The following is a 27,942-nucleotide window of genomic DNA, read 5'->3' on the forward strand; positions in this document are numbered from 1 at the left end:
TGGTCAAATCAGTTCCTAATACGTATCATAATTATGTTTCATGCAGAGTTCCAGGAATTAGAGCTAATTAACCACATACACCGGATGCCCGCCCACGACCATGCAGTCATGAATATAATTATGTGGGATTATTACTAGCTGGGTCCACATTGATCTGTGTCCATCTGAGTATTGAAAAGTGAAACAGGCATAATTTAAAAGTACATAGAAAAAATGGTGTTGTGCATGCACGTCATATTCACTGCATGCACCTGATTCCTATAGTCTCAGGTCAATATGCAGGAGAGGAATTATGAAGATCAGCTGAGATTCAAACCCAGAATAGCCACTACACCCCCACATTAATTGGTATATACGCCCACTCATAATGATTCAATTAATAGTGTCACTATAATTATCCCAATCAGTATACATGCAGATCAATATTAAAAATAATGTGTAAAAATTACTTCTGGAAATTAAAAGAACTTCTTATCAGTTCCTATAGTTAATCAGATCGAATTATCGTGTTTTTTAAGGTTCTAAGATTCTAGTCGCAACATGTTCTAAACTGTTCTTTATATACACTTCAGTTTACATCATTATTCCTATGGTTATAGCGACCACTAGAAGCATCATGTTAGCCACCACATTTCCGGCACCGCTGTCACAGATACCAGCCCGAGGGTCGGGAGCTTGGTACTCACACTCTATTGGTTGGAGGCCATTGGGGAAAGACTCAGACATTACCTATACAGAGAAATAACGAATTCAGTAAAACAGTATGGCGGTGAAACTTTATACATTCTACATTTAACTTCTGCTAACTGCTAACTGATAATTATTTGCTGCAGTTAATTTTATTGCTAGTGTTTTGTCATAGTGTGTCTTATTTACACTCGTTGGCTATAGTGTAGTGCAACCCAGTTGTGTACATACTCGTCATTGGCTTGCATGTTAAAATATAACTTGAAACTAAAGCACTGAAGTGCTATCCTGCATGGCCCTCGGCTGTTGGCAAACTGCAAACAGACCTGACTCAGGCTATATACTATAACCCCATGAATCCGCTGGCCGCAGCACAGCCAGCGGGTTAATAATGGACTTCTGCCGCTTGCACTGTCGGCTGCTTCATCAAATTGCATGGATGGTAAATCTATGTATAATTATATACCTTAAGGTGACATATTTTCGCGTGTATTAATTTCTGCTATTTCTGCGAATGAGAGTAAATCGCAAAAATTAGTACTCGCAAATAATTGGCCGCCCTCTTGTTTAATGTATCCAGCTCGACATTTCGCAAAATTATACCGCAAAATGTACAAAACTGTAAAAACGCAAACAAATCTACCTGTGAAAATATGTCACCTTAAGGGTAAGAGAACACATTTCCTGACTTACATTTTCCCTTCGAGGATTTTGTGGGACACAAAAATCAATAACTGGCCCATTGACAACACTAGATTGCAGTGAGGCAACCGCATCGGATGTCCAACTGATGTCGTTTAGAGCATTCTCAACTGCAGTTGTACTACCACTTATGGCTGCAGTCTGCAAAGCTACCCTCTGCTCTCTGTATATGATAATAATATTATACGTATAGACAAACACAAACTTACATGCATGTGTGCGAAATGTATACATGCACATGCACTTATACTGTATGCGGTTCACACAAATATAGGTGGCTATGCATACACATGCACACACCAGTCCTGTATGTATAATAGTTGTTGATTTGATGTGTTGCATGGACTGTTGGGTGGAGGATGCATGGGCTCTGGTCTCAAAAAGGTCACTTTGCCCCAGTGCAACATGCCCTATATTGGCCCTACAATATGCCATATATACTGGCATGCATGCACTAGCCTGCTATTTCTTTAATCTCAGAGGTCAAAAGGCAACAAATTACTATACACGTTGCAAAGCATGTGTCACACAGGAATTTTGAAAAAGGAGGGTTCTAAAAGCATTACTGCAGATTGTTGCAAAAAGGTGAATGGCCGGTTTTTTATTACCTGTTAGTTACACCTGATAGCTATACTGTAACAATACTTTCGTGGTTGTCTGAGAGACGAGGGGTTGCTCAAGCCCCCAAAGCCCTCCCTCGTTAGATGTGCCACTGTCTAGATCACCACAGCCATGCATGCATGTAGTGCAAATCAGTGGCGTAGCTAGGATTTTGGGAAGGGCATGCAAGGCTCAAATCAGTTGAACAGGGCCAAAGCAGGCGCTGAATAACTTGGAATTTTACCTAAGAAAAGGTCATCACTTTTCCTCAGCAGTCAGCATGCGCATTAGATGGCCCTGCCCACATTTCCATTAAATGACATCATTCGCATGCATGCAGTACATGTACAGTGTAGAATAGATTGACAGATCACAGTGATTCAAGCTAAGTTGGAGTTGATTGAGCACAAAAGCATACCTGCATGCCAACTATATCCCGGTCTTACCGGGAATATCCCTTAAAATTGTCTCTCTTCCCGGTATCCGGCTAAGGGGTCTAATTTCAAGCACAAAACATTTTTTTAGATCTAAATACTGCATATGTAAACATTCCAACTAAAGGTGCAAATGGAAGTAATATCAATGAGCCATGTGGCAGAAAGTACACAAAACCCACAAAAATCCAAAACAGGAAATTTAATAATGATGTCAGCTGTACCAGAATTTTTGTATATTGGAAGAGTTTTTTAATTGATTTCAAGGCACAATCTTTGATGTCAATAAAAAAGCCTCACTCAACAAATTAATTCCAAGCTTATAGCCTCGACTCCAATGTGTGTAAATGCATGTTTTACAACTTACGGAGTTAGTGAATCACTCAGGAAGGGTTGAAAGGCCCTAGGATCGGTGGATGAAATAAACGAAAAACAAGAAGACAGATCAATTCTTGGATAAAACTGCAAGAATGTCAGACACATCTCTTCCAATGTGCTCTCACCACCCTGCACGTGTAGATATAATGTAGATTATAATAATAATTCAAAATAAGCTATATCATACTAATGAGAATACCATATGGCATTATTGCTCCTGTATGGACAGGCACATTATCACATTATATACTTTTTGTGATTGTGACATAATTTTTTCGCGTGTATTAATTTCTGTTATTTCAGTAAATGCAGTGGCGGATCCAGAGGAGGGTCCATGAGGTCCCTTGACCCCCCCTTTTGAAGTTAACTTTAGAAGGCTTAATGACACCAGCTAGCAGTTTTTGTATCTATTGTAATTTGATTCAATGATTGTACCTATTGTTTTTATGTATCAACTGCCAAAGGAGTGTTCAGGTTAGCCTAGGCTAGCTAGTTGACTGTTCGTGGCAGCTAGCTAGCTCTACGCAAGTCTATTATGGGACTTCCCATGGCTGAGTATGGGATTTTCCCTAGTCACGTGTGACCGGAAGTGGGAGTAACCCCAAAATTCGCGCTGCACCGACTTTTGACTACTCGGGCTGTGCGCTCGTTAGCTTGGAACCCCCCCTTTCATTTTTCCTGGATCCGCCACTGAAATGAGAGTAAAATCGCAAAAATATGTACTCGGAAAATGCAATGAACTCATTAAAACCACTTACCAGTAATTAAAAACGCCATAAATAACACTAATTTCACAACTTGAGCAGAATTTTGCAGAATATACCAACAAAATGCGCTAAACAGTGAAATCACAGACAAATCTACCTGTGAAATATATCACCTATGGTACAGTGGAACCTCCATTAACAACCACCTCCAAAGAGCAACCACACACTATATAATGGCCAAGAGCTCAGGTCCGGATTGAAACTACGTATATACAGATAATGTAAAGCAACCTCTCAGGGGGAACCACCTTTCTACTCCGTATAACAAGCAGCTTTCTAGTCCCTGATCAGCTTTAGCAATGGAAGATAACCTACCAGAACGAACAGCCACACCCAGAATTTGCAGAAAATTATCAAAATTGTGAAAATCTAGCTGTAGCTTGTCCCTACAGCCTTTTTATATTATGAGGCAGTTAGCAAAGCTTGCAGCAAGAAATGACTCATAGATCATACATGCTGGCAATCTAAACCTCCCAAAGAAGACTACCTCTCCGGCTATAACGGCCAACACCCCACCCCAATGGTGTCCGTTTTATGGAAGTTCCACTGTAATACATTCTAGAATTCCTTCCCAATGGTGGGAAATTATGGGATAATGTTCTTATATACAAAACAGATAGCGTAACAAGGACAATTTCTTTCAGCCATCAGGTTTTTGTACATAATTATACCTACCAAAGTAACACCATCTTTGTCTTCAGTGTTATAGATGCACTCCAGTCGCAAGATATCTCCCTATATAAGCAAAAAATCAATTATGCTGTTCGAAATATTTTTTAGTGTATGCATGCATGCATGGGGAATCACGATATAGTAATCACTAATGGACACTTCCCTCAATCAAAGGACAGACACCATGCATGAATGCACGTATGAAGGAGGAGAAACATGCAGATCCGTGTGTATGCATGCATCTGTATTCTGACTTACTGGCTTAACATTAATAAGCTCTGGAAGATGAACCGTTTGTTGGAAGTTGAAATCGTACTGCAAATTCTGATCGATTGGCTCGAGCTCTTTCCATCCATTATCACCACAAGTCTCATTTCTCCGTATGTGATGAACAGTCAACCCCACACCTGCAAAATAATAATCATGACTATAAACGTTTTCTAGCCAAATGCGACAATGATAATTATTTTAAGATCTGGCTCATCTACAGCATTGACACAAGTATGTACTATCTCATGGTGCATGGGCCTGTATTGTTAATTTACTCACCAACAAGATGGGTGTGTAGAGTATTGGCAAAGATAAAGATACCATCCTCCGGAATCTGTGTAGAAAATAGTTATATATGCACATATAACACAGACAATAATTATGTGAATTCTATACCGTTAATTATTACTAGACGTGACTTGAATAGAGGGGGGGAGTCAAGGGAGTGAGTGCATGTCTGGATAGCTAGGAAGCCGCCTTCGGTATTATAGCTCTATTACATCTAGATCAGTTTAACTGTCGTGTATCGTTCAGTTTTTTGTTTTAGTGGAAAAAATTATTACAATAACGAGTGGTGCAAGCTGTGCTATGCTAAGCCTCTCTTTATGCTTTGCTTTTGTTCAAAAATGTTTACTGTAGAATCTCGCTATATATACCGGCTCTCTGAAGTACGGCCACCTCGATAATTATACCGGCCATTAAATTTGGTTTGGCACGGATTGCTAAATAGGTTTACTGCACAAAACTCGTTCTGAAATGCGGCCACTTGTTATCCGTATACTGGCCAGTACTGCATGGCTGCCCCAACAAAGTAATTACTTACAGCCAGATAAATGTTTTGGGTGTGGTTTAGCAGATAAAATTGGATTGTCTCGAATCAATTTGCGGTTCTGCCTCGAGGATAATACATTGTGTAGGGTAGTTTTTTTAGCCACGGCTATATTTTCCGAAATGCAGCCACCTCGCTATTCCGGCCAAGCTGCACCGTCCCAATTAAGGGTGGCCAGATTAACGAGAGTCTATAACTGTGGACTCTTATAATAATTATAGCAGAGGTATAAGTAGTTTGCTTTGTAATTATGTTATTACGCAATTGTTGGCAATGAACCACATGCAGTCATTTATAGAAGGAGCTTATAATGGAAACAGAATGGATTGATAAATGGTCTTCAAGGATAGAGGCATGCACGTAGATCTATATACAATAATAAGTATTTTGCATTTCCTATCAACGAATTAAAAAAGGGGGTGGGATCTGCAATGAGGTCGAAAATCACAAGAGCTGCTGGCAGTGTACATGCACGCAGCTTTGCAGATCTTTTTCTGGCGCTTATACATATAGCAAACAAACAGCTATAATAATATCGCTTTAAATTAGTGCAAGGCTAACCATGGCGAACTATAAGTTGAATAGAAAGTTTGTGCAAACAGATGATGCTATGATTCGAAGAGTGTGAGTAAAATTAACCTTAACTCAAGAAAGAAGTTTTAGTTTGCAAATCCACAAATCAAAATCCAAGAGAACATGGCGAGAAGCCTATATATATATAGAAGCTGTTAGTTTTTGTCGTATTGCGACAATCGTTGAGCAGTTAACTGGAATACACACACAGTCAGCTTTTATTACCGTATCCCTCGTGCGGCTATATACGCCTCAGAGCATAATGACTAATTTTGATACTGTCATGAGTGACTCACATGTGCACTAGTACAGGCAGAGCTGCACTCCCCAAACACTCTGTAGTCTTGAGCTCCAGGGGGTATGATCATGGATGAAGAAACAGCATGCCCCAATTGCAAAGTCCCTGCACTGAAAGTACGCTCTGTACTTGTGTAGAAGAAACTCATACCAGAGCTATCCACAATATCTGCATGTATTGCGGAGAAAAGATCAGATAATTATAATTATTGCGGACAATAATGAATGCATGCATGCATTTATGGTGTCTTCCATCACATGCTAGTATGCACGTGCATAAGGTAAAAGATCTGTTTTGTTAGCAAATTTAAGGAGGCTATAATTATATACACTTGACTTTTGATTGCTTGGAAAGATGACCTTATGAAATTACTACCTGTTTTACTGACCTGAGCGTTGATTAGGGTTGTCGTAGTGAGTTTGCATGACAACAAAGCGAGGATTACCATCTCCACCCACCGGATATGCCACGTCAGCAGGGTATACAAATTTCTATTAATAAAGGTAACAATTTATATTCACTGTTAATTACAGTGACCGAATAATATAATTATTCATGCATGCATATAATTATTACGTATTACTAGAATTTTTTGCAGGCATCAAACATTTGCGAACTTTGCGATGGTTGATCAATTCGCAACAATAAAATCCGCAAAACCTACTAGTAAATACACACGATCCTTGCCAGAACGCAATAGTTAGATCACAAAAGGTCAAAATTTCTGCTGATTTGGCTCATTCGCAAAGGTTTTTCATTCGCAAAATATTATAGTAATACGGTAGTGAACATGCACTCGTCTTAGATAATTATACTAGCTTACCCCTCCTCCTACAGCCCATGCAGCCAATAAAATACCCCTGGATATGCAAGCAGCCACCATTTCACCAGTCACTCCACGCCCGGGACCACTACACGGAGCACTGTAGCCAGTGAGGGTGCTGTTGAGGTTTGTGCACTCGTAGATCAGGAAATGATGAACATTCTGCATATTTACTTCATCAATAATAGGTGCCACCTGTATTGGAAGAATTAATTAAATGTACAAAAACCCGAGGCCATGCATAAATTGCTGGAGTTTCAGTATACCATAATACTAGAAATAATTATGTATACAAGTATAAACTAATGCTATTTGGCCATGCAGCTTCTATATGCAATACTATAATTATGCGATTAAATTACTTCCTCGAGAGCCATGCAGTAAGCAGCTCAACTTATTGCCACCTCCAAGAGCCTACAAAGTGAAATTCAACTCATAATTATATATACGCTGCGATTTCGATGAGGCCTTTCATTGTAAGTCGAATAAGTATGCGATGTATGAAAGCTGCTCGCATTAATAGCATCATGCATTAATTTCTAGCACTACAGTAGGTACTAGTTGACTGCATGTATATGAATGAATGGTGCAATCAGGGTATAATGCATGCATGGCATAGGTGGTGCTTTAACCCTTTAACCGTCACGGGCCACGATCGTGGCCCGCAATAAGTGACTTTTTTTGCGAAATTCTAACTCTGCGATACTTAGGAAGTAGCTCGAACTACGCACATCCCTGTATAGAGGAAGAGCTGTAGAATCACGTGTAGAATTTTCCAAGCCACGTTGCTATGTTAAAATTTCATTAGCATCTTACCGCACGAAGTTTATAGCTATGGCTAGATTGTTTACTTGTGCCGATGTGCTTGAACAGCTTGAGGACAGCAATGGCGATGTCTCCTCTGGTAATGACAGTGCCTATGAAGGAGAGGGGATAGTAGGATACCTCCCAAAGGCTACCAGCTTTATGCCAGACGCTGATGAACTGTCTGGTACTGAGGACATGCATGACATGGACCTAGACGCTAGCGCTATGGACCAGGACGGTGAAAGACCAGGAGAGGGCTCATTGTGTGACTCTGGCAAGTAGTATAGTATAGCTAGAATATCAGTAGTGTAAGTATAGTATAGCTAAAATAGAATTAGCAGTAATGAACAGTCTTTATGTGAGCTTGTAAATTTCATAGATCGTTCACCGATATAGTAATACATGTACGTATTGTACTTCAAATTGATATATCTTAGCACTGTTACATTCATATGATGTGAAAATCAAGCTTAGTCAAGCCTTTATACCATAATTTATGATAGGCTGATCCATAAAAAAATTTTTTTTGATTTTATCTCACCGCTGGCCGAGCATTTAAAATGATAAAAACAGGTGAGCGTAATAACCGTGGTTGTTATGGCAACACATGTTGCACCATTTTATTCCTTGTTGTATGGGCATTCTATTGGTATATGGTTGCTAGGCATTTTATTGCTCTGGAAACCCGATAGAGAATTTACAGACATTTCACTTCACTGTTAATTAAGAATCCGACGGTTAAAGGGTTAAACACCACATCCTGGGCCGATAATATCAATATCACCTTGACCACATCCTCAATAATATCACCCCCTGCAATGACCACATGCATCCTGGGTAATATCAAGAGACCATAATAAAATTAAGAGAGAGAGTATAATTATATTGAACGCATGCATGCATATTCTGTGCATCAGATGTATTCGTGCATGAATTCCTGTCTGAAACGCGTGATCAATAACGACAATTTAGGAATAACTGCATGTCTCGAGGCAAGTGCATGGTGCATGGCTCCAGGCGCTCGGATTGGTCAGTTACCAAGCAGTAATGCTTCGTTCGATACTCTCTCTTTTTTATTATGGACTCTAGGTAATATCAATCAGGCATGTCCTGGATTTACGATTATACTACTCTCCTTTGATGTCTGACCATAATCAGGAATAAAGAGATAGCTATATACGTATAGGGAATCTATTTTATCATGAATCTTGATTATAATTTATTATACAAGTTAACTACAGCAAGAGTGCATATAATTAACTGAAGAAGCTCTAACCTTTGTGATAAAACGTGTTTGGTTCTGAACATTTGCAGGTAGCTCGAATGCAGAGCACCAGTAGGTAGTGCTATCGCTGGGAACACTAATCTGCAGAGGGAATGAGGAGGCCATGTGATGCATGTCTATATACATGCATTTAATTATTGCACACATGAGTGACAGAAAGACTCTAGAGTCTTGCATGGGTAAATATCATTATATAACACCTATATCTGGGTGCTAAATTACTAAAAACGGTGACCCAATTTACCAACATTAACAGCTACAAAAAGCTTTGGCCTTGACACTGCATGCATGTGCAGCGTCCTCTGAATTATCTTTACATGCACATACAAACATAATAATTATTTCTATGTAGTTTAGATTTTGAGTATAACTATTGTTCTGAGCTATAATTATACTAAGCTGAGGGCGTTGTTTGCCTGCTGCTGACAACAACAAATTAATAACAATTAAGACAATTATTACTAATTGAATGCTGTTGAATGCTGTGAAATAATAAATAGCCACTGTGATTATACTAATACAGTGGAACCTCTGTACGTTAACAACTATATATACCTCCGAATAAAGGCCAGTTGTTATAATTATAACGGCCAGGCACCCACAGGTCCCAAATGAACAGTTTGTGTACAAAACAACCTCTCAACAAAGCCAAACCCCAATGGTTTCTGTTATAGAGGGGTTCCACTGTAGTATACACATGAAGGAAACCTCTCAACTACACACACTAAGTAAGTCTTAACTTTAACCTATATACAATTTTATTTTAGGCCAAAATTGAATGCACAAAATGTGCACATTCTGAGCTTGACATTATTATATACGTACAGCATCAACAGTGATGTCAAAGGATTGCAGATCAGTCGGATCAGTCGGCACTTCTTGTTGTCCTCCCAGCAGGTTAATACTGGATGATCCACGGTTTGTCTCATGGTACATCACTTGACTAGGGTCGTCATCAATAGGGTCAGCATCATTCCAACTGAAGATCATACGAGCTGTGTCACTCTGCATGATGATTGGGCAACGTCTTATTAACATGCAATTAATCGTCTCCTGTGCATGCAAATGCAAACAGACACGTGCAGCAGGATTTTTAATTAATTATCAGCCAAAATTGATTATATTGTTATGAGCAAATTTTGAACCTGGATTTCTCTGTCAAATTGTTCATCACAAGTAACCAAATTTCTTCTGAAGGCAAGAATAGTGAATCCATCCTCTTGCTCTCCATCCTCAAGGATCCAGTCTTGCATGGCATCAACTGGTGGGAGGCTTCTTCCAGTGGCAAAGCGATCCTGCATGTAATCAGGCACAAGCACATGCATGCAGTATATATACTGTATAATACATGCACATGAGGTATAATTATATGCGTATATATATCATTACTTTACGACGTACAACAAAACATGCTATATAGAGCAACCATTTTAGAATGCAGGGTTTTAATTATACAATTATTATAGCTATATATAATTATCAGACTGCATGCATGCTTTACTTATAAACTCGGCTCACATGCAAAAAGGCTTGTCCTTGATCGTTGACCCATCCAATGACAATGTCAGAGTTAGGCATTCCTCCAGTGGGAGACAGTCCCAGTCCAACCCATCCAGTGGTGCTCACATTCACTGCAAACCTTATGCTCTGCTCCTCAACATTAAAGCTCCAGTGCAGCCTGTAGCTCCCTGGTCTCAGGTCAGCAGTCAGAGGGTAGGTGGAGAGGTTAATATTGGCTGCCAGGACAGCAGGGAGGAGAAGAGCAAGTAAAGCAAATGTCTTCATGTTTTTTAGTGCTTAAAGAGCAAATAAAATAATAACTGATGAGACATTGGTGAATGAATCCTAGCTGCTCTTATAATTACTTGAGGTGGAAGAGGCGTGGCTGAATTATATGATTTCCTTTTCCAAAAGAGGAGGGGAGGAGCTGCTATTTACTTATTTCAGTCATAACATGACATTAATTATTGTACACTTGCAGCATAACTACACTTGCAGCATAACTAATTAATGTAGAGATATTCTCATAGATATAGATACATAGTGAAATGACAACAACTGTACATACAACAAAGTATATAGTGGCATAGAGATGTACAAGGCGGTATATAATGGCACGAGAATGAATGAGTTAGTGATGTCATTGTATTTGAGGCGGCTTGCATATCAAGTCCAAACATTGTTCTTTGATTTTCTTGAAGATTTTCTTGAACTCAATTCCATCACCCTACAAGAAAAAGAAACAGAATGCGTTGACTGCAAGTACATTATGCGGAAAAATCCTACAGGATATACCTTGGACGTATCGATCGCTGTACGTGCATGTAGGCCCTTGAGAATAAAATGTACATGACGGTAACTAAAGCAAATACATGGTATAAAACCTCATTACAAAAAACAAGGAACAAGAAACTAGGCTTAAATGTATACATGCATGTAGCTGTGAGACTACTAAGTTAACGCTCACCTTTGACCTTCTAAACTCAATGAGCAGCAAATCTGGTCTCAGTTCGTAAATAGAGGCTTTAAACTCGAGAGGTTGTTTGCGACGATCCACTGTGAACACGACCAGACTAACCTGAAGAAGGACGGGACAGGGGATAGGGTTAGGATGACAGCTAATAAATACTTATATACACACACACACGCACGCACGCACGCACACGCTCACACACGCACACGCACACGCACACACGCACACACACACGCACACGCTCACGCACATACACACACACATGCAGATGCTGTCTTTACCTTATCTCCACTGCTTCTGTGCTCATAGCCCAGTTTTCTGAGTGCCTGCTGCAGTCTCCCCCACACTCTCACACTGCTCTGATGGGTGTAGAAACGAGTCATCCTCAGAGTGAGATGTTGGAATGGCGTCTGTGTGTGTGTGTGTGTGTGTGTGTGTGTGTGTGTGTGTGTGTGTGTGTGTGTGTATGTGTGTGTGTGTGTGTGCGTGTGTGTGTGCGTGCGTGGAGGGGGGGGGGTAGACAGGTACACATACAAGTACACAACTACATGAAGATAAAGTGCAAGTAAGTGTAACTAAATATTGAAGCATTCTCAGTCCATTATTAATTTGAGAGCATTACTTTTACACTTGAGCATAATTATAATTTCTCAACTATAATTATATAGTGTAAACACACACTGCATTTGCATAGAGGTACCTGAGAAGCCCCAGGAGTGCAGGGAATCTGAGTGCCGACGATAAGCTCGTCAAATCGTGACGGTTGAGTGAAGCTCTCTACTCCTACCACACCATCTACACCCTCACCTCCCTCACGGTGATGAACTGGCTGTGACGCTGTGGCCTCACTGCATGCATGTGTGCGCGTGTGGGAGTGAGGTGCATACCGATTGGTAAAAACCATGGATAACAATTTTTAGTAGACAATTTACAGACCACAGCAAGGGCTGTACCAAAAAAAGGACTATCGTACATGATTATTACAAGTACATGTATATATATACATGCATGTGCCATACCTCCCGGTTCTGTCTGAGTATCGTGGTGAACTGTCAATTTTGATCTTTTTTGAGGGTCGATGCGTTGGAGAGACGATAGTTAGTGCGTCCTGAGAGGGCTGGTCCAGCACAGGGTACGTCCTGAGCAAAGGAAGAAGAAGGTGGATAAAGATACCACATTTAACATTTCATACACTAGCTTGTATAATTATGTGGATGTATGATATTTATTTAAGCAAGCCCAATGCCTACGCTATATTGGAAGAATCCTGAACAAACTTGTTAGTAAGTACAATATAGAAAATATTGTTACTGTCAGTGTGTTTAAATATTTTCTGTTTAGGATGCACTTTACATCTAGCTACTAGCTAATCCTATGCTATATATGCTGAATTATTATAAAATAAAAAAAATAAAAAAAAAACCCTCGGCTTGAGGCGTGATTGTAGATCTATCGCGTGTGTCACAACTATAGAGAAGTGTTATAAAAGCAGTAGTATTAGCTCCACCAAGAGAGCAAAAGGATTCTGTATTTCAGTTTTTGTGAACACATTAGAGGCAGAAAGAATCCCTAGAAATCAACCATGCATGTGGTAACATTGTGCATATGTAATGAAGTGACTTGAAGTATAGAGCCATGTAGCTAGCTATACTCTGTACCCAAGTTGAAAATGCAAGGTATAAGTTTCTAGCTTTTATTTACTATGTAAACAAAGAAGCCTTTATGTTAATATCATGCTGAGGCTATCCATCCTGCACGTGAGCAGAACCAGAACCACAATATAGACAGACACACTGGCAGACCATACTTTAACTCGTGACTGCCAACCCACCTCGGGTTAACAATAGTCTCGTAACATGCAATCTCAACTAAAGGGATATTAAACATACCTTAAGGTTACTGTTATGGGTAGTAATTTTAGCGTTTTCAGAATACTAATTTTGGCGATATTTGTCAAAATAATTATGTATCAGTATGAGTTTTAAGGTTGAATGAAAAGTTTGAAGAAGTAGATACAAACAAAAAAAGGGCTAGTTTGCTCAAAAGTACATGCTCATTTAGAAAAAGTTTTTTCTTTCAATGAGTTCATAATTTTTATTAGCGCGGACTTAATTTAGTGTTAATTACAAAATTAGTACTAGTAAAGGTACTCTAAATCGGTAATAGCCTTTTCAACAGATATAGCGAGGGACTCACTTTCTGCACCAAATGTTGCTCCTAATCTTTTCCACCGTGCACCTCTTACTCGGGCTGTGACGAAGCATCTTCTTTAGTAGGGCTACATGAGTACAATATAGGGACATAGAAAACAGTGTAATTTAATTGCGATCTCAGAAATTATTTTCTGCTTCAAAAATCAATGTACATGTACGTGTTGCATCATGCAAGCTCTCAGTCTGTAGGCCGCGGAAGTAATTAAGCCGACTTTCTGACTTCCTGCATTAGTGGGAATTTTTTTAATTTGGAGTCTAAACAAGCTTTCAGTCACTCTATAATAATTATATGGCACATGGAGGTACACTGTAATTGTTATAGCCAACTGAAGCCCTTGGACAGACCAGACAGGGTGCAATAAAGAAGTGGCTGTTAACACAGTGAAACACATGCTTAGAGGCTTTAGGACCCATTAACCTGGCTGTATTATAGAGGGTAACTTGCTTAACAGGGTGATCACTAATATAGACATGCAGGTGTCACGGTAACAGAAAAGCCCGTAAAGATCACACATCACTATAATATGTCGATAACCCACCGAGTGGCTCGTTGCTGATTTTGTTCCAAGGTGAAAAAAAATAGTTCTCTTCCTTCCATTCTTTGTACTCGGGACACTCGGACGAGGGGACGTCCCAAGGGAGCTCTGAGGGGGGGGGATGGGGGAGGGTAAGACTTATGAGGTTTATTGACTTCAAAGCATCTCCTTGTTATGTGATATATTCCATTGAACTTCAATCGAAGTCTAGACATAAACAATCTCTTATTATTATTATACCCTCAGCAAATTGCATCAACAACCTAAACTAAGTCACATGTTGTCATAATTAGTTCCACTTGCATGCTAGTAGGAGGACAAGGTGCATGCTCTAGTCTGGCTTCACTGCATGTGGGGCCACTGCATCCCACAATAATAAGAGTTGTAACATTCACTCCTGACTCTAGAGTCTAGACATAATTTACTCGTGGTCAAAATGACATGTGAGAGCACCTAGCGTGCGCGCGTGGTTACACCATACTGTGATACATGCACCTATAATCATAGCGAAACATACAAACAGTCTAATCGACAAGAGGAACCACAATGTCTTTTGCTAGCTTTATGTGTTATCCTGAAGCGTTGGGTTACATGTGCATGTGTAAGCAGGCCACATCTTTATTACAGCCACTGTCTGCCCAAAAGTGACCAGGATGAATTTGTGCGTAGGAACTGATAACTATACATGTAGATGTGTACACTTAAGTCACATGCCCACCTCCTGCCAGTAGAGCCACCAGTACTATACCACATGACCAAAGGTCAGCAGGTTCAGCGTGATAGTCCATACCAGCATACACCTATGGATGGGCACAACACAGTAGATCACACTAAACCATAAATACAGCTACCAAACAGCTGATGTGGTACTCGAACATGTACCAAACTGCTAATGATGGCTTTGCAAAACTCTGGTATAAAAACAAAGGTATAGCCTCCGCATTTATAGGTATAATTTATGTAGTTCAGTGATGTCCCCAAAATATTTGAAGTGGTGAATACTTTCACTCCTCACTTTCAATGCCTTCTTTATGTAGTGAACAGCAAACTAGGTCTAGAAAGTGGTTTTCTAATGGTGGTTATTTTGTCTGGTTAGCACCAATCACCACCAACTACCAACTAGTGTGGGCACTCTCAGCCAGGATAGTAGTAGCTCACCTCTGGAGCAATGTAAGGAGGAGTGCCACACCTCCTGCACAGCTTCCTCTCTTTGCCCTGATGTCTGAAGACGGTGGATAGACCAAAATCAGATACTTTGAGCCGATCTGAATGGAGGGGGGAGGGGACGAGGTGATAAGTGTATGACAAGTTTGTTACAAAACACAATGATAATTATTGAGAAATCAAATTCTGGTTTTGGCTGTAACGAGCGTACAGGTAAAGTTGGTACAGTGTATAGACACAAGCTCAAACTAACCGAATCCATCGAGCAGAATATTCTCGGGCTTGATGTCACGGTGGGCCACACCCCTTTTGTGCAGGTACTCCTGCAGATGGATAGTGTATAGATTTCAAACAGTACAAATATAATGAGGCTTCACTGACTAGGACAAAACCGTAAATACTTACCACTCCTGACATGAGCTGCAAGAAGAAGTGCTGGGCCATTCCCGGTTCCATTCCATGGTCTGGTTCTGAAATCAAACAGTTTTCAGTGAGTAATATAATTATACGGAAACATATTTTAGAGCTCAAACATAAAGCCGTACAAAAGGAACAGCGAGGGTCCTAAGAGACAGTAATGTACAGTGGGAACCACTGAACATTTAAACACTAAGGAACGAAGTTTTGGCTATAATTATAACTATTTGCAGATATGTGGTTTTTGTGTAGGGGTTGGTTTATAAACAAACGGGACCTGGGTGCCTGCATGGTTTCGATATCATAATAGTCGGCAGGATCGAGTGCCATTAAAAGAGGTTCTACTTAGTTTTAAGAATGAATTGAGACCCACCTATCCTGTCAAATAGTTCACCACCATCAGCGTACTCCAGGAAGAGGTAATGCACACACCCACAAGTCCGCTGACCGTAGAACTTGACAATATGGTCATCCTTCAACATCCGCAGTATGCAGATCTGGTGTGAGAATGGAGATTTAGCACTGTATTGGGTATGATACTTCCGTGTATCACATGACTGCTTTACCATGGTGGTTGTGTGTGCCACACAGGGCTGCATTGAGGGGGGGGCGAGGGGGGTAATTCGCCCCCCCTGGCCACAGTTTTGCCCCCCCTAGGATCTGGCAGATTCATCTGTACTGCTATAATTCTGATGACTTCGCCCCTCCTACATTTTTAATTTTCCCAATTTGCCCCCCTGATCCAAAATCCTGGATGCAGCCCTATGTGTGTAGTGTAAGTGAGGGTGCGTGGGTTGTGATTGTGGGTGTGTGGGTTTTGAGTGTGAGTGTGTGGGTTGTGGTGAGGGTGTGTGGGTGTGTGATGACGTACCTCCTTCCTCAAGCACTCGTGAGTGAGCCCCTCTCCATTCTCATCTACGGACATGATCTTCACAGCCACACACTCTTGAGTCTCCTTATGAACAGCCAGCTTCACTCTAGCAAAAAAGTCAAAATTTAAAATGTGTACTGTCGCAATCATACATGCTGAATTCTCTACTCACTCTCCATAAGCACCCTCCCCCAGTGTTTGCATGAACTCCCAGCCATCCACAAACAGTTCCCTCTCTCCTTTATCCCCAGAGGAGCTCATAATTATACTGTCAGATACACTAACAATACAGCTACAGCGAGAAGAAAGGTCGTCAGAGGAGGAAGTACTAGGTCTACTTGGGCGTGGCCTGCTTAACCTCGATTTTATGGCCGCCCTCGAAACGAAATCGCGCAACGTGTGTGTCAAATCGCGATGATTAATATGCAAAAAGCAGCACTGCTTTCAGGCAAGGAACAGTGGCCATAACCTTTCAAAATATATAATGTTTTTCCTCGGGATTTGTTTGCAGATCCACGAAGGAGATTGCCTTTGCTTGGCTTGTTACTGTTAGTATCCTCGACTGTCTGACACAAAACAACCTCTTTGTACGAGTATGTAATATCTGAATAGGGCCGGGCTTGCCTAAATTGTATCAGTATTGAGCATCTACGAAAATTTTACAGTTCCACGTCACTATCCCGAGCTGTACGAAAATTAATTATTTAAATGGGTACAGTAGTTCGTACGAAAACTTGCACCAAAGAAAAATACCAGCTATACAGTATTATTCATCACTCTGCTTCAGAATGCATTTGCGATAATGTCATTGTTAGCCTCGAGACCAGGCCGACGTATTTTATTCGGCCTGGATTCGAGGCTACGTCATTGTGGGCTGAGGAATACTTTAGCCAGCTGCTAATATCACAACAAATACATCCCAAAATAACTATGAAGCTGCATGCAGTATATAGACTGAGATGAAATATTAATACAATTTTAATGCACGCTGCTATCAACCACTTATGTTCCTTTAAACTTATTATATAAAAGCATATGTTACTATTATAAACAGGCACTAATTTTAACAAATTTGTAAATTATATCCAGAAAACGCATGAATCTCATTGATTATAAACCTTTTTCTGTACTTTTGATTATACTAAACTATAATAGCCTTTTATCTACATCTGACTCCAAACTTTCCTATAAAACTCATACTTATAGAAAATTATTACCAACTAAATTTACTGCAAATCCGCCCTAAAAGTAGAGAAAAATCTGAAAAACGCTAATAGTATAACCTTAAAGGTAATAGGAAGGTACACACTTTATAAGTTTCACAGTCCAACTGGTCCATATGCCTGGTTAGTGTTGAGTTCAATCTCATCTTTGGGTGACACCTCTTCATAAACAGGACCAGCTGGTGCAGTGGGTCCTACGTTAACGTGCCCTTTAGCTGCCGGGGAGTACACTGCCTTCTTACAAGAGCAAAGGTGCATCACTAGGAGTCCAGTGAGAAATCCAATGACTGTGAAAGCAACTGCAGTGACAACCACACTGATAGAAACAGCTGCATCAGTAGATAGAGTGGGTGATGGAACTGTGAGTAAGGATGAGAAGGCCAACTTAAAAACGGGTGGGGCATACACAAAAGGATTGAATAAAAGAACACAATGCGCCGTAATTATACGGCCAATTCTGACTCTGTGCAATATTACACTGGAGTGATGTAATACCCTCGAGTGCAGATATTGCACACAGTGCTGACTTACATAGTTTACGACTACTCATGCACGTTATTGTGTATACGTACAACTTATGTATATACACTGCAATAGAGCAGGATCAGGATACCAGAGACCAGAGTTGTTACAAGTTACAGTCGCTGCACCCACCAGTGAGAACCCAGGATCACATTGAAAGGTAATGATTGAGCTCTCGGTTAAGTTAGTGTTCTGAGAGTTGGTGTTGAGTAATGCTCCATTGAATGGAGGGGCAGGCAGAACACACGAAACTGCTGAGTAAAAAAATGCGTGATAATTATGGTGGGTGATGTACTTAAATTTTTAGATTAATTTTCAGACAATTTGCTCTTGTCCTACTCACATGGTGGGTGCACGTTATACTCGAATACTAAATAAGTCACTTACTAGGTTCATTTCTGCACATGTTCTCCCCCGGGTTCTTGTCCCACTCCCCTGTAGCTAGACAGGTGGCAGTCATTATCCCCTCAGGGAACAGTCCATTGTTACACTGAAAGTTGACTTGTGTACCAGGAATAGCTGGTACTGAATGATTACTGGTGGTGCCATTTTGTGGTGGGTCCAGTTGATCCGTACACCTCATTGGAGGAGCTGTAAGGTGAGAATTTACAATAATTTCTACAACCAAGATCTTAACTAACGAGTAGGCTCAGTTGTTGATCTACACTCAATAGCCTCAGGGTATGGACTCCACATCAGCGTACCCTCACATGTCACTACTGTAACAGGAGATACATACCCAGCATCACACTGGATGGTTACTGTGGATTCTGGCAATCTGCTGGAGACTGGTCGAAAGGCTCCATTTGTGGGTTTGATCAACACAGGACAACCACCTGAGAGATGATGTGTGTTTGACGTATAATATAATTAAGTTGACAACTCACCAATCCTAAAGTTGTACTCAGCGGTTGTACTGTTCCCAGCACAGTTGGTAGCCACAATACTGACATTGTAGTCCATATTGTATTGAGCAGTCACAGTGACAGAGGTAGATGTCTGGATAGTAGCAGAGAGCTGGGCCGAAAGTGAGATGGTCACTGTGTAAGTGAGGTCATCTCTACCACCAGTCTCAGTAGGAGGGTCCCAACCAACTATCACACTGACTCTATCGGCTGAACTGCTATCAACAGAGTGACCGACTCTTTGAGGAAGAGAAGGAGGAACTGTGTTGAGAGAGAGTGTGGCCCGGGCATGAGTTACTCATAAGTGATGGAGTATACCTTACCAGCCAACTGAATAGTCGCTGATCCAATCTCATTTGAAGGGTTCAGACAAGTCACCATGACTCCATCCTTGGCTATTCTTGAGAGGGTAGATGCTATACTAGTATTGTTGAGAGCAACCCGTGTCACAGTATAACCTGGTTGTGGCATCAGAGGTGTGTTGAGGGGAGTGAACTGGTTAACATTGATATTCGAAACATCAGATAGTGACCATCTCAGGTTAGCTCCAGGAGCAGTGCAGGTAAACGTGACTCTCTCCATTGAACACGGCCTCTCATCACTCACCAGGAAGGTTGCTGATAGAAGTGCAAACATAATGATATAATGCTATAGCTATACCAAATAAATTATGTATACCATTTATCCGAAGAGTTAAACTTAATGCCAACCAGTAAAAAACAGCAGCTCCCAATCCTGTCATGATTAAACTTGCTGTTGAGCACTCTTAGCTATACGTAGTTACGTTCTATATTCAGGGATAAAGCTATTAAGGCCACAACAAGAGCTAGTTTTCTGTTTCTCATCCAGTTGTTTATTCAGCAACAACTTACCTGATGCGCATGCGCAAACCACACTTTGGCTGAGTGGGTGTGGTTTGCACATGCAAATAATTACACACAGCACCTGTAAGCTGATAATGCGAAAGATGTAATTATGTGGTCTCATTAACCTTTTTGTTTGGCTCAAGCTAGTGCAGGAGGTGACCTAGCGTTACTTTAGAGATAAATCGCAATGACAGTATTAGCCACCTTGATCCCAGGCCGAGTTTTCGCTTTTATAACGGTTAGGCGAACAACTATCCTAGTTGCCAAAAGCCTAAAATACCCCTGCCTGTATGTTTATAGATGTTATTTTTGTGCAATTTCATATTGTAAAAGACAAACTGTGAAATATATAAAAAAGTGATGACGCTGCAAATATTTGTGGCTCATGCAGTTGCTGTTGTTCACCTCTCCAATACACATGCGCGCTACTTCTCCTTGTATGTAGTAACATTGGCAAGACGTTCTTTCTCTAAACTGATGACTTTGATCGAAACACTCTCTTTGGCTGCGATGTGCTGGTGTTCCAATAGTCTATATGCTGCTCCCAGTCCAGTCCAATAATTACTATACGTACGTTTGTTCTTAAGCAGATTGAACTTCGTGTGTCCCAGGTATCCTGCGCAATGATATAATTATAGTAATAAATCTTTGCATATATACTATAACGAGTGCTGCAAGCTGCACTGTGCTAATGCCTCTCGTCGCCGTGTTTGCTTTCGCTCTATAGAATGGAATAGAAGAGGTATTTATAATGTTATGTTATTATACAATTTTTGAATTGAATTCCAGGCACTGTCAGTCATTATAGTAGAGGAGCTTAATGGAAATATAGAATTAAGTCTATATAATTATTATGATGGCTTGATGAGGATTTATAGAAGCATGTAGATCTACTGTGAATATAAAAATCAAGTCCTCTGTTTCCTGACAACTAAAAAAGGGGGTGGATCTGCAACAAGGTTAGAGAGGTTACAGTGGCTAGGGAATACTTAAATTTGGTAAAGATCATTAACTACACATAAATATGTTGACTGTGTCCTGTGTTGTGCATGTGAATGAAATTTTAATTACTTTGCATGAACTATTCTCAATATATATAGCACACACACAAAAATCAGTGAACTATAAAGTAGAAACAAAAATGAAGTTACTAGTGCTGTTTATAGTACTTGTATGGTCAAAGATCAATTTGTGCACTGCTACTGGTGATGCAGAAATGACAGTGAGCTTCACTCAGACCTCTTACACTGTAACAGAGGGAGAAGCTGTGTCAGTGTGTGTGACAGCCACCCCTGCACTGGTTGGAGAGGCTGTGGTGGTGATAGAACTGATGAGCAGAGAGGGATTCTCTCAAGGTATGCATTTAACTAGTATCAATTAAGAGTTCATTCCTAATGAACTCTTAATTGCTAGTATGCATTGTTAGTGCTACTGTTTCCCTGGTGATTATTATATAGATCTCACTGTTGATCCGACAAGCACACTGACATTGACCAACACCACAACTCAAGTTTGCTGGAATGTTGCTGCTGTAGATGACTCTATATTTGAGAATTCTGAGACTTCCACGCTGACACTGTCAGTGACAGCTGCACCGATAATTGCTGGAATGTCTGTGGTGCAGCAAAGTACTGCAATAGTTACTGTAATAGAAAATGATGGTGAGACTTCGTAACTTGCATTAATTGATGGTTGAATCATAACAATTCTTGTGCAGATGTCACGGTTGCAATGACAGATGATCAGAGGTCAGTCACTGAAGGAGGGACGGTAATGGTTTGTGTAACCTTGACTGGACAGTTGGGGAGAAGTGTGTTAGTGGGTCTGACCAGCATCATCGGAACTGGTAAAGTTATTGGGTGCGATGTTATCCTTCATGATCTCTTTCCATTAAAGCTTCGGCAGCAGACTTTGAACCAGTACCGGTTACAATACTATTCTCAGACTCTGCAACTGATACAGCAGACAATTGTATTCACATTGCAACAAATGGAGACAGTATTTTTGAGGCAAATGAGACGTTCACTGTGTCACTGGAGTCACTGTCATTGAAGGGAGGAGCCAAACCACAGTTATCACTGTGGATGATGATGGTAAGATTATAATTTATAGTTGCATACTCATATGTTATTTTAATGAGTGGATTGCGAGACTGTATATACTGTGAATGAGATAACCATAACAAGAATGTGTTTATCTTTTTCTGCAAACAATATTTCATACCTTGACCTGATGGCGCAGTTCTGTAGACTGTGAAAAGAAAAAGCTGTGTCATGGTATACAGTTATACAGTGCATGGGTTTCATACAAACATCGATATTACGTATCGACCATCTATAGATCTGCTGCTGAAACGTTGCCTGCTTTGCAGATAGAATTGTAGGTGCAGCTTTATGCTGTTCTGTGCTGGAGCGCGCTCATATAATATTTGTAAATAATAATAGTTGGGTGCATGTGCAGCCGTACGAGAGTACTATATGGTTTAGGGGGTTGATAATATTGCTATAGATGCTGTTGTTTCCATGGTCACTCCTACCATGACAACTACCGAGGGTGGTGTGGCTTATGTGTGTGCTAATCTGGTCAGTCCATCTGGTGGAACAAGTGTACCCATCACTGTTGTGTTTACTTGGAGTGGAGGTGTGTAAACTATACTGTTGTCTTTGTGTGATTGCTCTAATTACATAGGATCGGACTCTGCAACCTTCTCAGTTAACTCAAACGCAGACACTCAGGCATGTATACAACTGAGAGAAGCAGATGATGATATATTCGGGACGTCTCCAATACCAGTGAATACTGTTTTGTTGAGCAGTGTCAACTCAAGAGTGACTGTTGGAACGAATAGTCAAACCACAATAACAGTCAGGGATGATGATGGTATATGACGTGTCATGTGTGTGTATGAGTTGCTATCTTATATCCACTGCGCAGATGTCACTATTGAAATGAAGAATGCTATTCTGAACCAAAATGAAAGTGATGGTGATGTCATTGTCTGTGCAGTACTCACTGGGCCCTCAGGTGGTCTTGGACAATGTCACTGTCCAGTTCACTGCTCCAGCAAACCTATCTCCTAATGGACAACTGACACGTATGTTTGTAAATACATCTTGTTATAACTAATACACAGATTATGCTCATTGTACATGCACACATAATTATATAGTAACCTTCCCAAGTGGAGCTGCACTTCTCTCTGAACAATGCATTACTTACACTGATCCTGTGAGCGATGATGAACTGTTTGAGACCACAAGTCCACTTGCATCATTCATTGTGACGTTGAGTGCTAACCAGGATCGTGTTACTGCCACTGGTACCACCACAATCAACGTATACGATGATGATGGTGAGATAATATTCTCCATAATAATAAGTATAGGCTTGATTGACGTGATTTATATTATAATGTGCAGATGCTGTGTTGGCTCTACAAAACACATTATACAACTTACAAGAAGCAACCAACGAGACTGGACAGATATGTGTGATGCGTGTGGGGCCAGCTGGTGGTCTGGCCAATCCAGTACAAGTGTATTTCATCATTAGCACAACTAATATTTTAAGTCCAGCAAGTTAGTCAAATTCCATAATTATCAAACAGCACTATTCACTGTATGCACAGCTCGTGGTGTTGACTATACTGTTGATGTTCAGTTGCAAACTAGTACAAGATTGGACGTTCCTGTTTGTATCACCGTGACAATAGTGGATGACACAATAGCCGACCCTGGAGAATCATTCAGAGTTCAAGTATCCACTTTGAATGCAGACAGAGTTTCTTTCAGTAATGGCATCTCAGAAGCAACTATCAATATCATCAATGATGATGGTAACCTTGTAACTGTGATTATAATTACAATATCCTTTCCTTTTATTTACAGTTTTGGCTGGTCCAACAAACCTAAGAAGTATCAGAACAGCCTCGACTAGTGTCACCTTGCAATGGAATGCTCCTGACAGCCAGTCATTATCTACAAGCCTGGTTAGCTATACTGTAATGTGGAACAATGAGCAAAGAACATTGACGTCTGTTCAGCTCCAATACACTATACGTCAGCTGGTCCTATTTCAAGAGTATCAATTTTCTGTTCATGCCAATTTTGCGGATGGGAGCAGGAGTAACTCTATTTCCATTAACGTTACAACACTGCAGGATGGTAAGCTACACAGATATATAAAAGCTTACTTTCATACTTTTTATAGTTCCAGGAGGTCCACCTGCTATGCTGATGGCTTCACCCACGGCAGCCACCCACACGGCAACCACCCTCACCCTCTCCTGGGATCCAGCAGCTGAACCTAATGGAGTCATCATCACCTACACACTGTATGTGGACTACCTCAATGGAACCACCACAAACATCGCTACTCCATCCACAATTTTCCTATTATCTCCCCTGAGGCCCTATCAAAGTACTATGTCAGTGCAAGTATCAGCCAGTACTTCAGTTGGTGAGGGACCAAGAACACTCAGTATGAACTTCACTACAGCTGAGGCCAGTGAGTGCAGTGCATACAATGCATGCTGTCTCATGTTACATGTAGTATATATATGCAAATGTCATGTGATAAATCCTTCCTTCAGAGTCTGGCCCAGTTGGTAGTCTGAGAGTCCTAAGAGTGAATGAAACCACCTTCACTGTCAACTGGATTGCGCCTGCCGAGGTCAATGGAGTATTACTAACATACACCATCAGCACCAACGAGGAAGGAAGCAGCTCAGTAGTAGAGCACTACAACACTTTAGCTGCTTCGTTCTCTATACATGAATTAGGTAAACAGATAGTCAATGTCTAGTATAGTGCATCACCTCCCTCCACCTACAGTCCCCTATACTCCATATGTGGTATCAGTGGCTGCCATCAATGGCGTTGGTTTTGGAGTGGCTGCCAGTGTTGTAGAATTCACTGCTGAAGGAAGTAAGGTTTTCCCCTTCACTGAATGATCCTATCATATTGTATACACACAGTTCCTCCATTCCATCCTCGAGATATTGGTTCCACTCGACTGAATGGAACAGCTGTCCGGGTGTCATGGATACCACTCAGTCGCTCAGAGGCTAGAGGCTTCATCACTAACTATACATCATCACCTACTGGAGAGTTGGCTCTAATGCTGCGAATGCTAGTACCATTACTGTGTCTGGGGAAGACGCCAGCTCTGCTATAATTATTAATCTCAACTCAAACTCTGATTACTACTTTACAGTGTCAGCTGGTACAGTACAGGGATTGGGAAATGTCAGTGTGTTGCCATGGTTATACCCGGACAGTCTATACCCACACAAGTACAGTCACCAGGGAATCAATGTATGCACGTGCAAGGATATTATTATGCCTGCATGTATTCAACCTTCCGCTTATAAATAATGTTTTTTACAGCAATGGTGGGAGTGATTGCTGGAGCTGTTGTAGGACTGATCGTTGCCGTGGTTCTACTGACAATCATAGTCTGCATTGCTTGCATGTAAGTTTCAATAATTTATTTGTCAAAACCTAAGTAAATCTCAGAATTAGGAGAAGACAACATGGTAGGCCTAAACAGGAAAGTGCATGTAAGTATTGTTTACACTAAGTAGTTACTGACTACATATCACACGCACAGCAAGTAATCCCGCATATGGTATGTCTGTTATACAAGCTCCTAATGATGCAGTCAACATCCAATCAAATGATGAGCACACATATGAACATGTACAAGGTATAAGGTGCATGATATACTAGTGTCTAATTATTAGCATTATATACATGCATGTCTGTATTACGTGTCACACTGTATACTGTGTGTGTGTGTGTGTGCGTGTGTGTCACTGTGTGTAGGTCATCATGATTATGGCTATCTTTCAGATATACATGTAGATGAGGTGCTTTACGAAACTATCGATCCTGACAGAAACAGCGGTGAAGGTTTGTGGGCCAATTAATGTGTGTTATTCCCAGTAATCACTATTATACAGGTGAAGCAGTTATGGTATCAGGCAATGCAGCTTACAGAGTGAGATTGTGATGTCATAGAACACAAAATGTAACTGTATATATACGTGTCAATCAGTGCATGCTGATAGTATTTTTGCACGGCATTGTAATAGCAGAGAGTTGTGTTCTTTTTAAATGAGAAATTTGACCTCACAAAACTCAAAAACAAAACTTTCTATCTGTTCATATGACGTCACGCACCCAATTAACCATTAATGCAATACAGCAAATGAAATATTAATAAGCTGTCAATTTACGCGGTGTACTGAGTGGTTGTATACTGTTACTTATGCCGGGTGATGGAGAGAGTCACCTGCCACAGCTACCACGTGCATTGCACCTCGCTGACCAGCCAAGTACGTGGCCACCTCGCAAATACTTTCACTACATTGCGGTAAATGGTTGCAGGTGCCTAAGCAATTATTGTCATGACCTGCAGTGCTTTGTTGTATTATTGCAGGTGACCTTCTCAAGTATCGACTTATTTAAAATAATAATAAAAAAATTATGATTATGACAAACTGTGGGTCCATGGCAATTATAGTTGGGCTAGCTCTATAAACATCAATAAGTATTCATTATTGCCATGGACTTCTAAGCTTCTACAGCAGGGGGAACTGATTCCCAATAGATCTGGGGGGGGGGCTTAATATTTCAAAGATTTAGCCTGGCTCTTACCATAGATATTATAGATCGATGTGATTAAACCTACTGCACTGAGCATTGTCAAACGGAAGTTTTTCTTCACTGAATTTATTAACTAGTTGTTGCTAAAAATAAATAATGAGCTCTACAGAATTGCTAGATCTTTGGCATTGACTATAATCACATTTGCAACATCTTGTGATGCCCAAATTACATGCAGGTAAGACGGAATTGTTGTAGTCTATTGAATTGTCTATTATTCTAGATGAGATCTCAAGTGCGGCTGGTAAAAAATTCGTGGTTGTGGTTTCCAAAGAAACTTGCATTTGGGTCTAATAGAAGACGAGTTGTTCTTGTCACAAACCCAGAGTCTGAGTGCATGTTAATTTCACAGTCACTCCAATCAGTGTGAACGTTTCTTCCTTTTCAACTAGTGTGAACGTTCCATTCAGTTTTGAGGTGTTTTCTGTCAATGAAAGGAACAAGGGGATCCTTGTTGAAGCCGACGGAAACATCAATTTGTATGGGATGTCTTATAATTTAGAATCTGCAGATACCTTTTTAGCGTTACCATGTTCTAGCTACACTAGTGTGATTTTGTTGGTGGCTTGTGAAAATGGAACTGTTGTCAAATATTCAATATTCCTCAACAATGACACTAAATAGTATGGAAACGTATCAGATTGAAAGTGATAATGATGAACAAGAATAACAAGCTCCAAACCTCTGTCTGTGTTTAGTGGATCTGATTGTGCTTGTCAGTTTTCCTCAACATATGAGGGCTTGTGAACATCTGGTTGAACAAGTGCCTCCGACTGTGACATGGTGTTTAAAATTCCTTGTGGCATCTCTTGAGGGTATAGATCTTCTGCATGCATAGACTAACAGGAGACGTATACAAGACAGATAAACGCTCAAGAATGCTTAAGAATGATAAAATGCTGACTCAGCGGGTTGGGGTTCCTTCTATGGTTTCTGTGCATTTACTATAGGAATTGGAG

General features: G+C 40.6%; 4 protein-coding genes across 5 annotated transcripts; 1 reads left to right on the top strand and 3 right to left on the bottom strand.

Annotated features, from left to right (window-relative positions):
• Nucleotides 1–389: 389 nt before the first annotated feature.
• Nucleotides 390–10,990, bottom strand: LOC135345020 (DBH-like monooxygenase protein 1). Its single transcript, XM_064542378.1, has 13 exons — nucleotides 10,644–10,990; nucleotides 10,271–10,420; nucleotides 9,951–10,130; nucleotides 9,117–9,206; nucleotides 7,034–7,228; nucleotides 6,599–6,701; nucleotides 6,209–6,378; nucleotides 4,790–4,844; nucleotides 4,499–4,647; nucleotides 4,244–4,303; nucleotides 2,791–2,930; nucleotides 1,381–1,552; nucleotides 390–729 (listed from the first exon to the last, which is right to left on the bottom strand). The coding sequence occupies exons 1-13, from the start codon at nucleotides 10,908–10,910 to the stop codon at nucleotides 574–576; spliced, it is 1,887 nt and encodes a 628-aa protein (XP_064398448.1). The 5' UTR covers nucleotides 10,911–10,990; the 3' UTR covers nucleotides 390–573.
• A 142-nt stretch (nucleotides 10,991–11,132) lies between these two features.
• Nucleotides 11,133–17,123, bottom strand: LOC135345094 (serine/threonine-protein kinase Chk1-like). Its single transcript, XM_064542483.1, has 14 exons — nucleotides 16,972–17,123; nucleotides 16,800–16,905; nucleotides 16,302–16,425; nucleotides 15,917–15,981; nucleotides 15,765–15,834; nucleotides 15,506–15,612; nucleotides 15,066–15,147; nucleotides 14,351–14,455; nucleotides 13,795–13,876; nucleotides 12,618–12,737; nucleotides 12,299–12,446; nucleotides 11,880–12,008; nucleotides 11,593–11,703; nucleotides 11,133–11,352 (listed from the first exon to the last, which is right to left on the bottom strand). The coding sequence occupies exons 1-14, from the start codon at nucleotides 17,058–17,060 to the stop codon at nucleotides 11,266–11,268; spliced, it is 1,425 nt and encodes a 474-aa protein (XP_064398553.1). The 5' UTR covers nucleotides 17,061–17,123; the 3' UTR covers nucleotides 11,133–11,265.
• A 777-nt stretch (nucleotides 17,124–17,900) lies between these two features.
• Nucleotides 17,901–20,327, bottom strand: LOC135352491 (complement receptor type 2-like). 2 transcript variants are annotated; one of them, XM_064551669.1, is made up of 7 exons: nucleotides 20,128–20,327; nucleotides 19,773–20,066; nucleotides 19,432–19,710; nucleotides 19,186–19,380; nucleotides 18,932–19,135; nucleotides 18,595–18,795; nucleotides 17,901–18,381 (listed from the first exon to the last, which is right to left on the bottom strand). In XM_064551669.1, exons 1-7 carry the CDS (start codon nucleotides 20,189–20,191, stop codon nucleotides 18,119–18,121), a joined length of 1,500 nt encoding a protein of 499 aa, XP_064407739.1. In that variant the 5' UTR covers nucleotides 20,192–20,327; the 3' UTR covers nucleotides 17,901–18,118. The 2 variants fall into 2 exon arrangements, with proteins under 2 accessions (XP_064407739.1, XP_064407738.1); XM_064551668.1 differs by having other exon boundaries at nucleotides 18,595–18,798.
• Nucleotides 20,328–21,440: 1,113 nt separating this feature from the next.
• LOC135341404 (receptor-type tyrosine-protein phosphatase F-like) lies at nucleotides 21,441–26,513 on the top strand. The gene is made up of 20 exons (XM_064537984.1): nucleotides 21,441–21,670; nucleotides 21,773–21,976; nucleotides 22,033–22,161; nucleotides 22,212–22,408; nucleotides 22,824–22,955; nucleotides 23,004–23,195; nucleotides 23,250–23,409; nucleotides 23,485–23,667; nucleotides 23,735–23,893; nucleotides 23,944–24,150; nucleotides 24,203–24,478; nucleotides 24,525–24,821; nucleotides 24,907–25,095; nucleotides 25,148–25,240; nucleotides 25,291–25,630; nucleotides 25,703–25,787; nucleotides 25,832–25,875; nucleotides 25,926–26,021; nucleotides 26,168–26,227; nucleotides 26,278–26,513. Exons 7-15 carry the CDS (start codon nucleotides 23,289–23,291, stop codon nucleotides 25,488–25,490), a joined length of 1,725 nt encoding a protein of 574 aa, XP_064394054.1. The 5' UTR covers nucleotides 21,441–21,670; nucleotides 21,773–21,976; nucleotides 22,033–22,161; nucleotides 22,212–22,408; nucleotides 22,824–22,955; nucleotides 23,004–23,195; nucleotides 23,250–23,288; the 3' UTR covers nucleotides 25,491–25,630; nucleotides 25,703–25,787; nucleotides 25,832–25,875; nucleotides 25,926–26,021; nucleotides 26,168–26,227; nucleotides 26,278–26,513.
• Nucleotides 26,514–27,942: the final 1,429 nt, after the last annotated feature.

Source organism: Halichondria panicea, chromosome 1 (assembly GCF_963675165.1).
Source record: "Halichondria panicea chromosome 1, odHalPani1.1, whole genome shotgun sequence".
Classification (NCBI taxonomy): Eukaryota; Metazoa; Porifera; class Demospongiae; order Suberitida; family Halichondriidae; genus Halichondria; species Halichondria panicea.

What these genes read in the sequence shown, in the direction of transcription:
- LOC135345094 (XM_064542483.1), bottom strand. Translation starts at nt 17,060, where the DNA reads ATGAGCTCCTCTGGGGATAAAGGAGAGAGGGAACTGTTTGTGGATGGC. An exon ending in AATCAGCAACGAGCCACTCG is followed by an intron (nt 13,877 to 14,350) that starts GTGGGTTATCGA and finishes GTACTCATGTAG; the next exon opens with CCCTACTAAAGAAGATGCTT. An exon ending in TACTCAGACAGAACCGGGAG is followed by an intron (nt 12,447 to 12,617) that starts GTATGGCACATG and finishes ACATGCATGCAG; the next exon opens with TGAGGCCACAGCGTCACAGC.
- LOC135341404 (XM_064537984.1), top strand. Translation starts at nt 23,289, where the DNA reads ATGAAAGTGATGGTGATGTCATTGTCTGTGCAGTACTCACTGGGCCCT. An exon ending in CAATATCATCAATGATGATG is followed by an intron (nt 24,151 to 24,202) that starts GTAACCTTGTAA and finishes TTTTATTTACAG; the next exon opens with TTTTGGCTGGTCCAACAAAC. An exon ending in CTTCACTACAGCTGAGGCCA is followed by an intron (nt 24,822 to 24,906) that starts GTGAGTGCAGTG and finishes TCCTTCCTTCAG; the next exon opens with AGTCTGGCCCAGTTGGTAGT.
- LOC135352491 (XM_064551668.1), bottom strand. Translation starts at nt 20,191, where the DNA reads ATGACAGGATTGGGAGCTGCTGTTTTTTACTGGTTGGCATTAAGTTTA. An exon ending in CATGTGCAGAAATGAACCTA is followed by an intron (nt 18,799 to 18,931) that starts GTAAGTGACTTA and finishes TTTTTTACTCAG; the next exon opens with CAGTTTCGTGTGTTCTGCCT. An exon ending in GCAGTGTATATACATAAGTT is followed by an intron (nt 18,382 to 18,594) that starts GTACGTATACAC and finishes CCTTACTCACAG; the next exon opens with TTCCATCACCCACTCTATCT.
- LOC135345020 (XM_064542378.1), bottom strand. Translation starts at nt 10,910, where the DNA reads ATGAAGACATTTGCTTTACTTGCTCTTCTCCTCCCTGCTGTCCTGGCA. An exon ending in AAGGACAAGCCTTTTTGCAT is followed by an intron (nt 10,421 to 10,643) that starts GTGAGCCGAGTT and finishes GATTACATGCAG; the next exon opens with GATCGCTTTGCCACTGGAAG. An exon ending in CAACCCTAATCAACGCTCAG is followed by an intron (nt 6,379 to 6,598) that starts GTCAGTAAAACA and finishes CAATACATGCAG; the next exon opens with ATATTGTGGATAGCTCTGGT.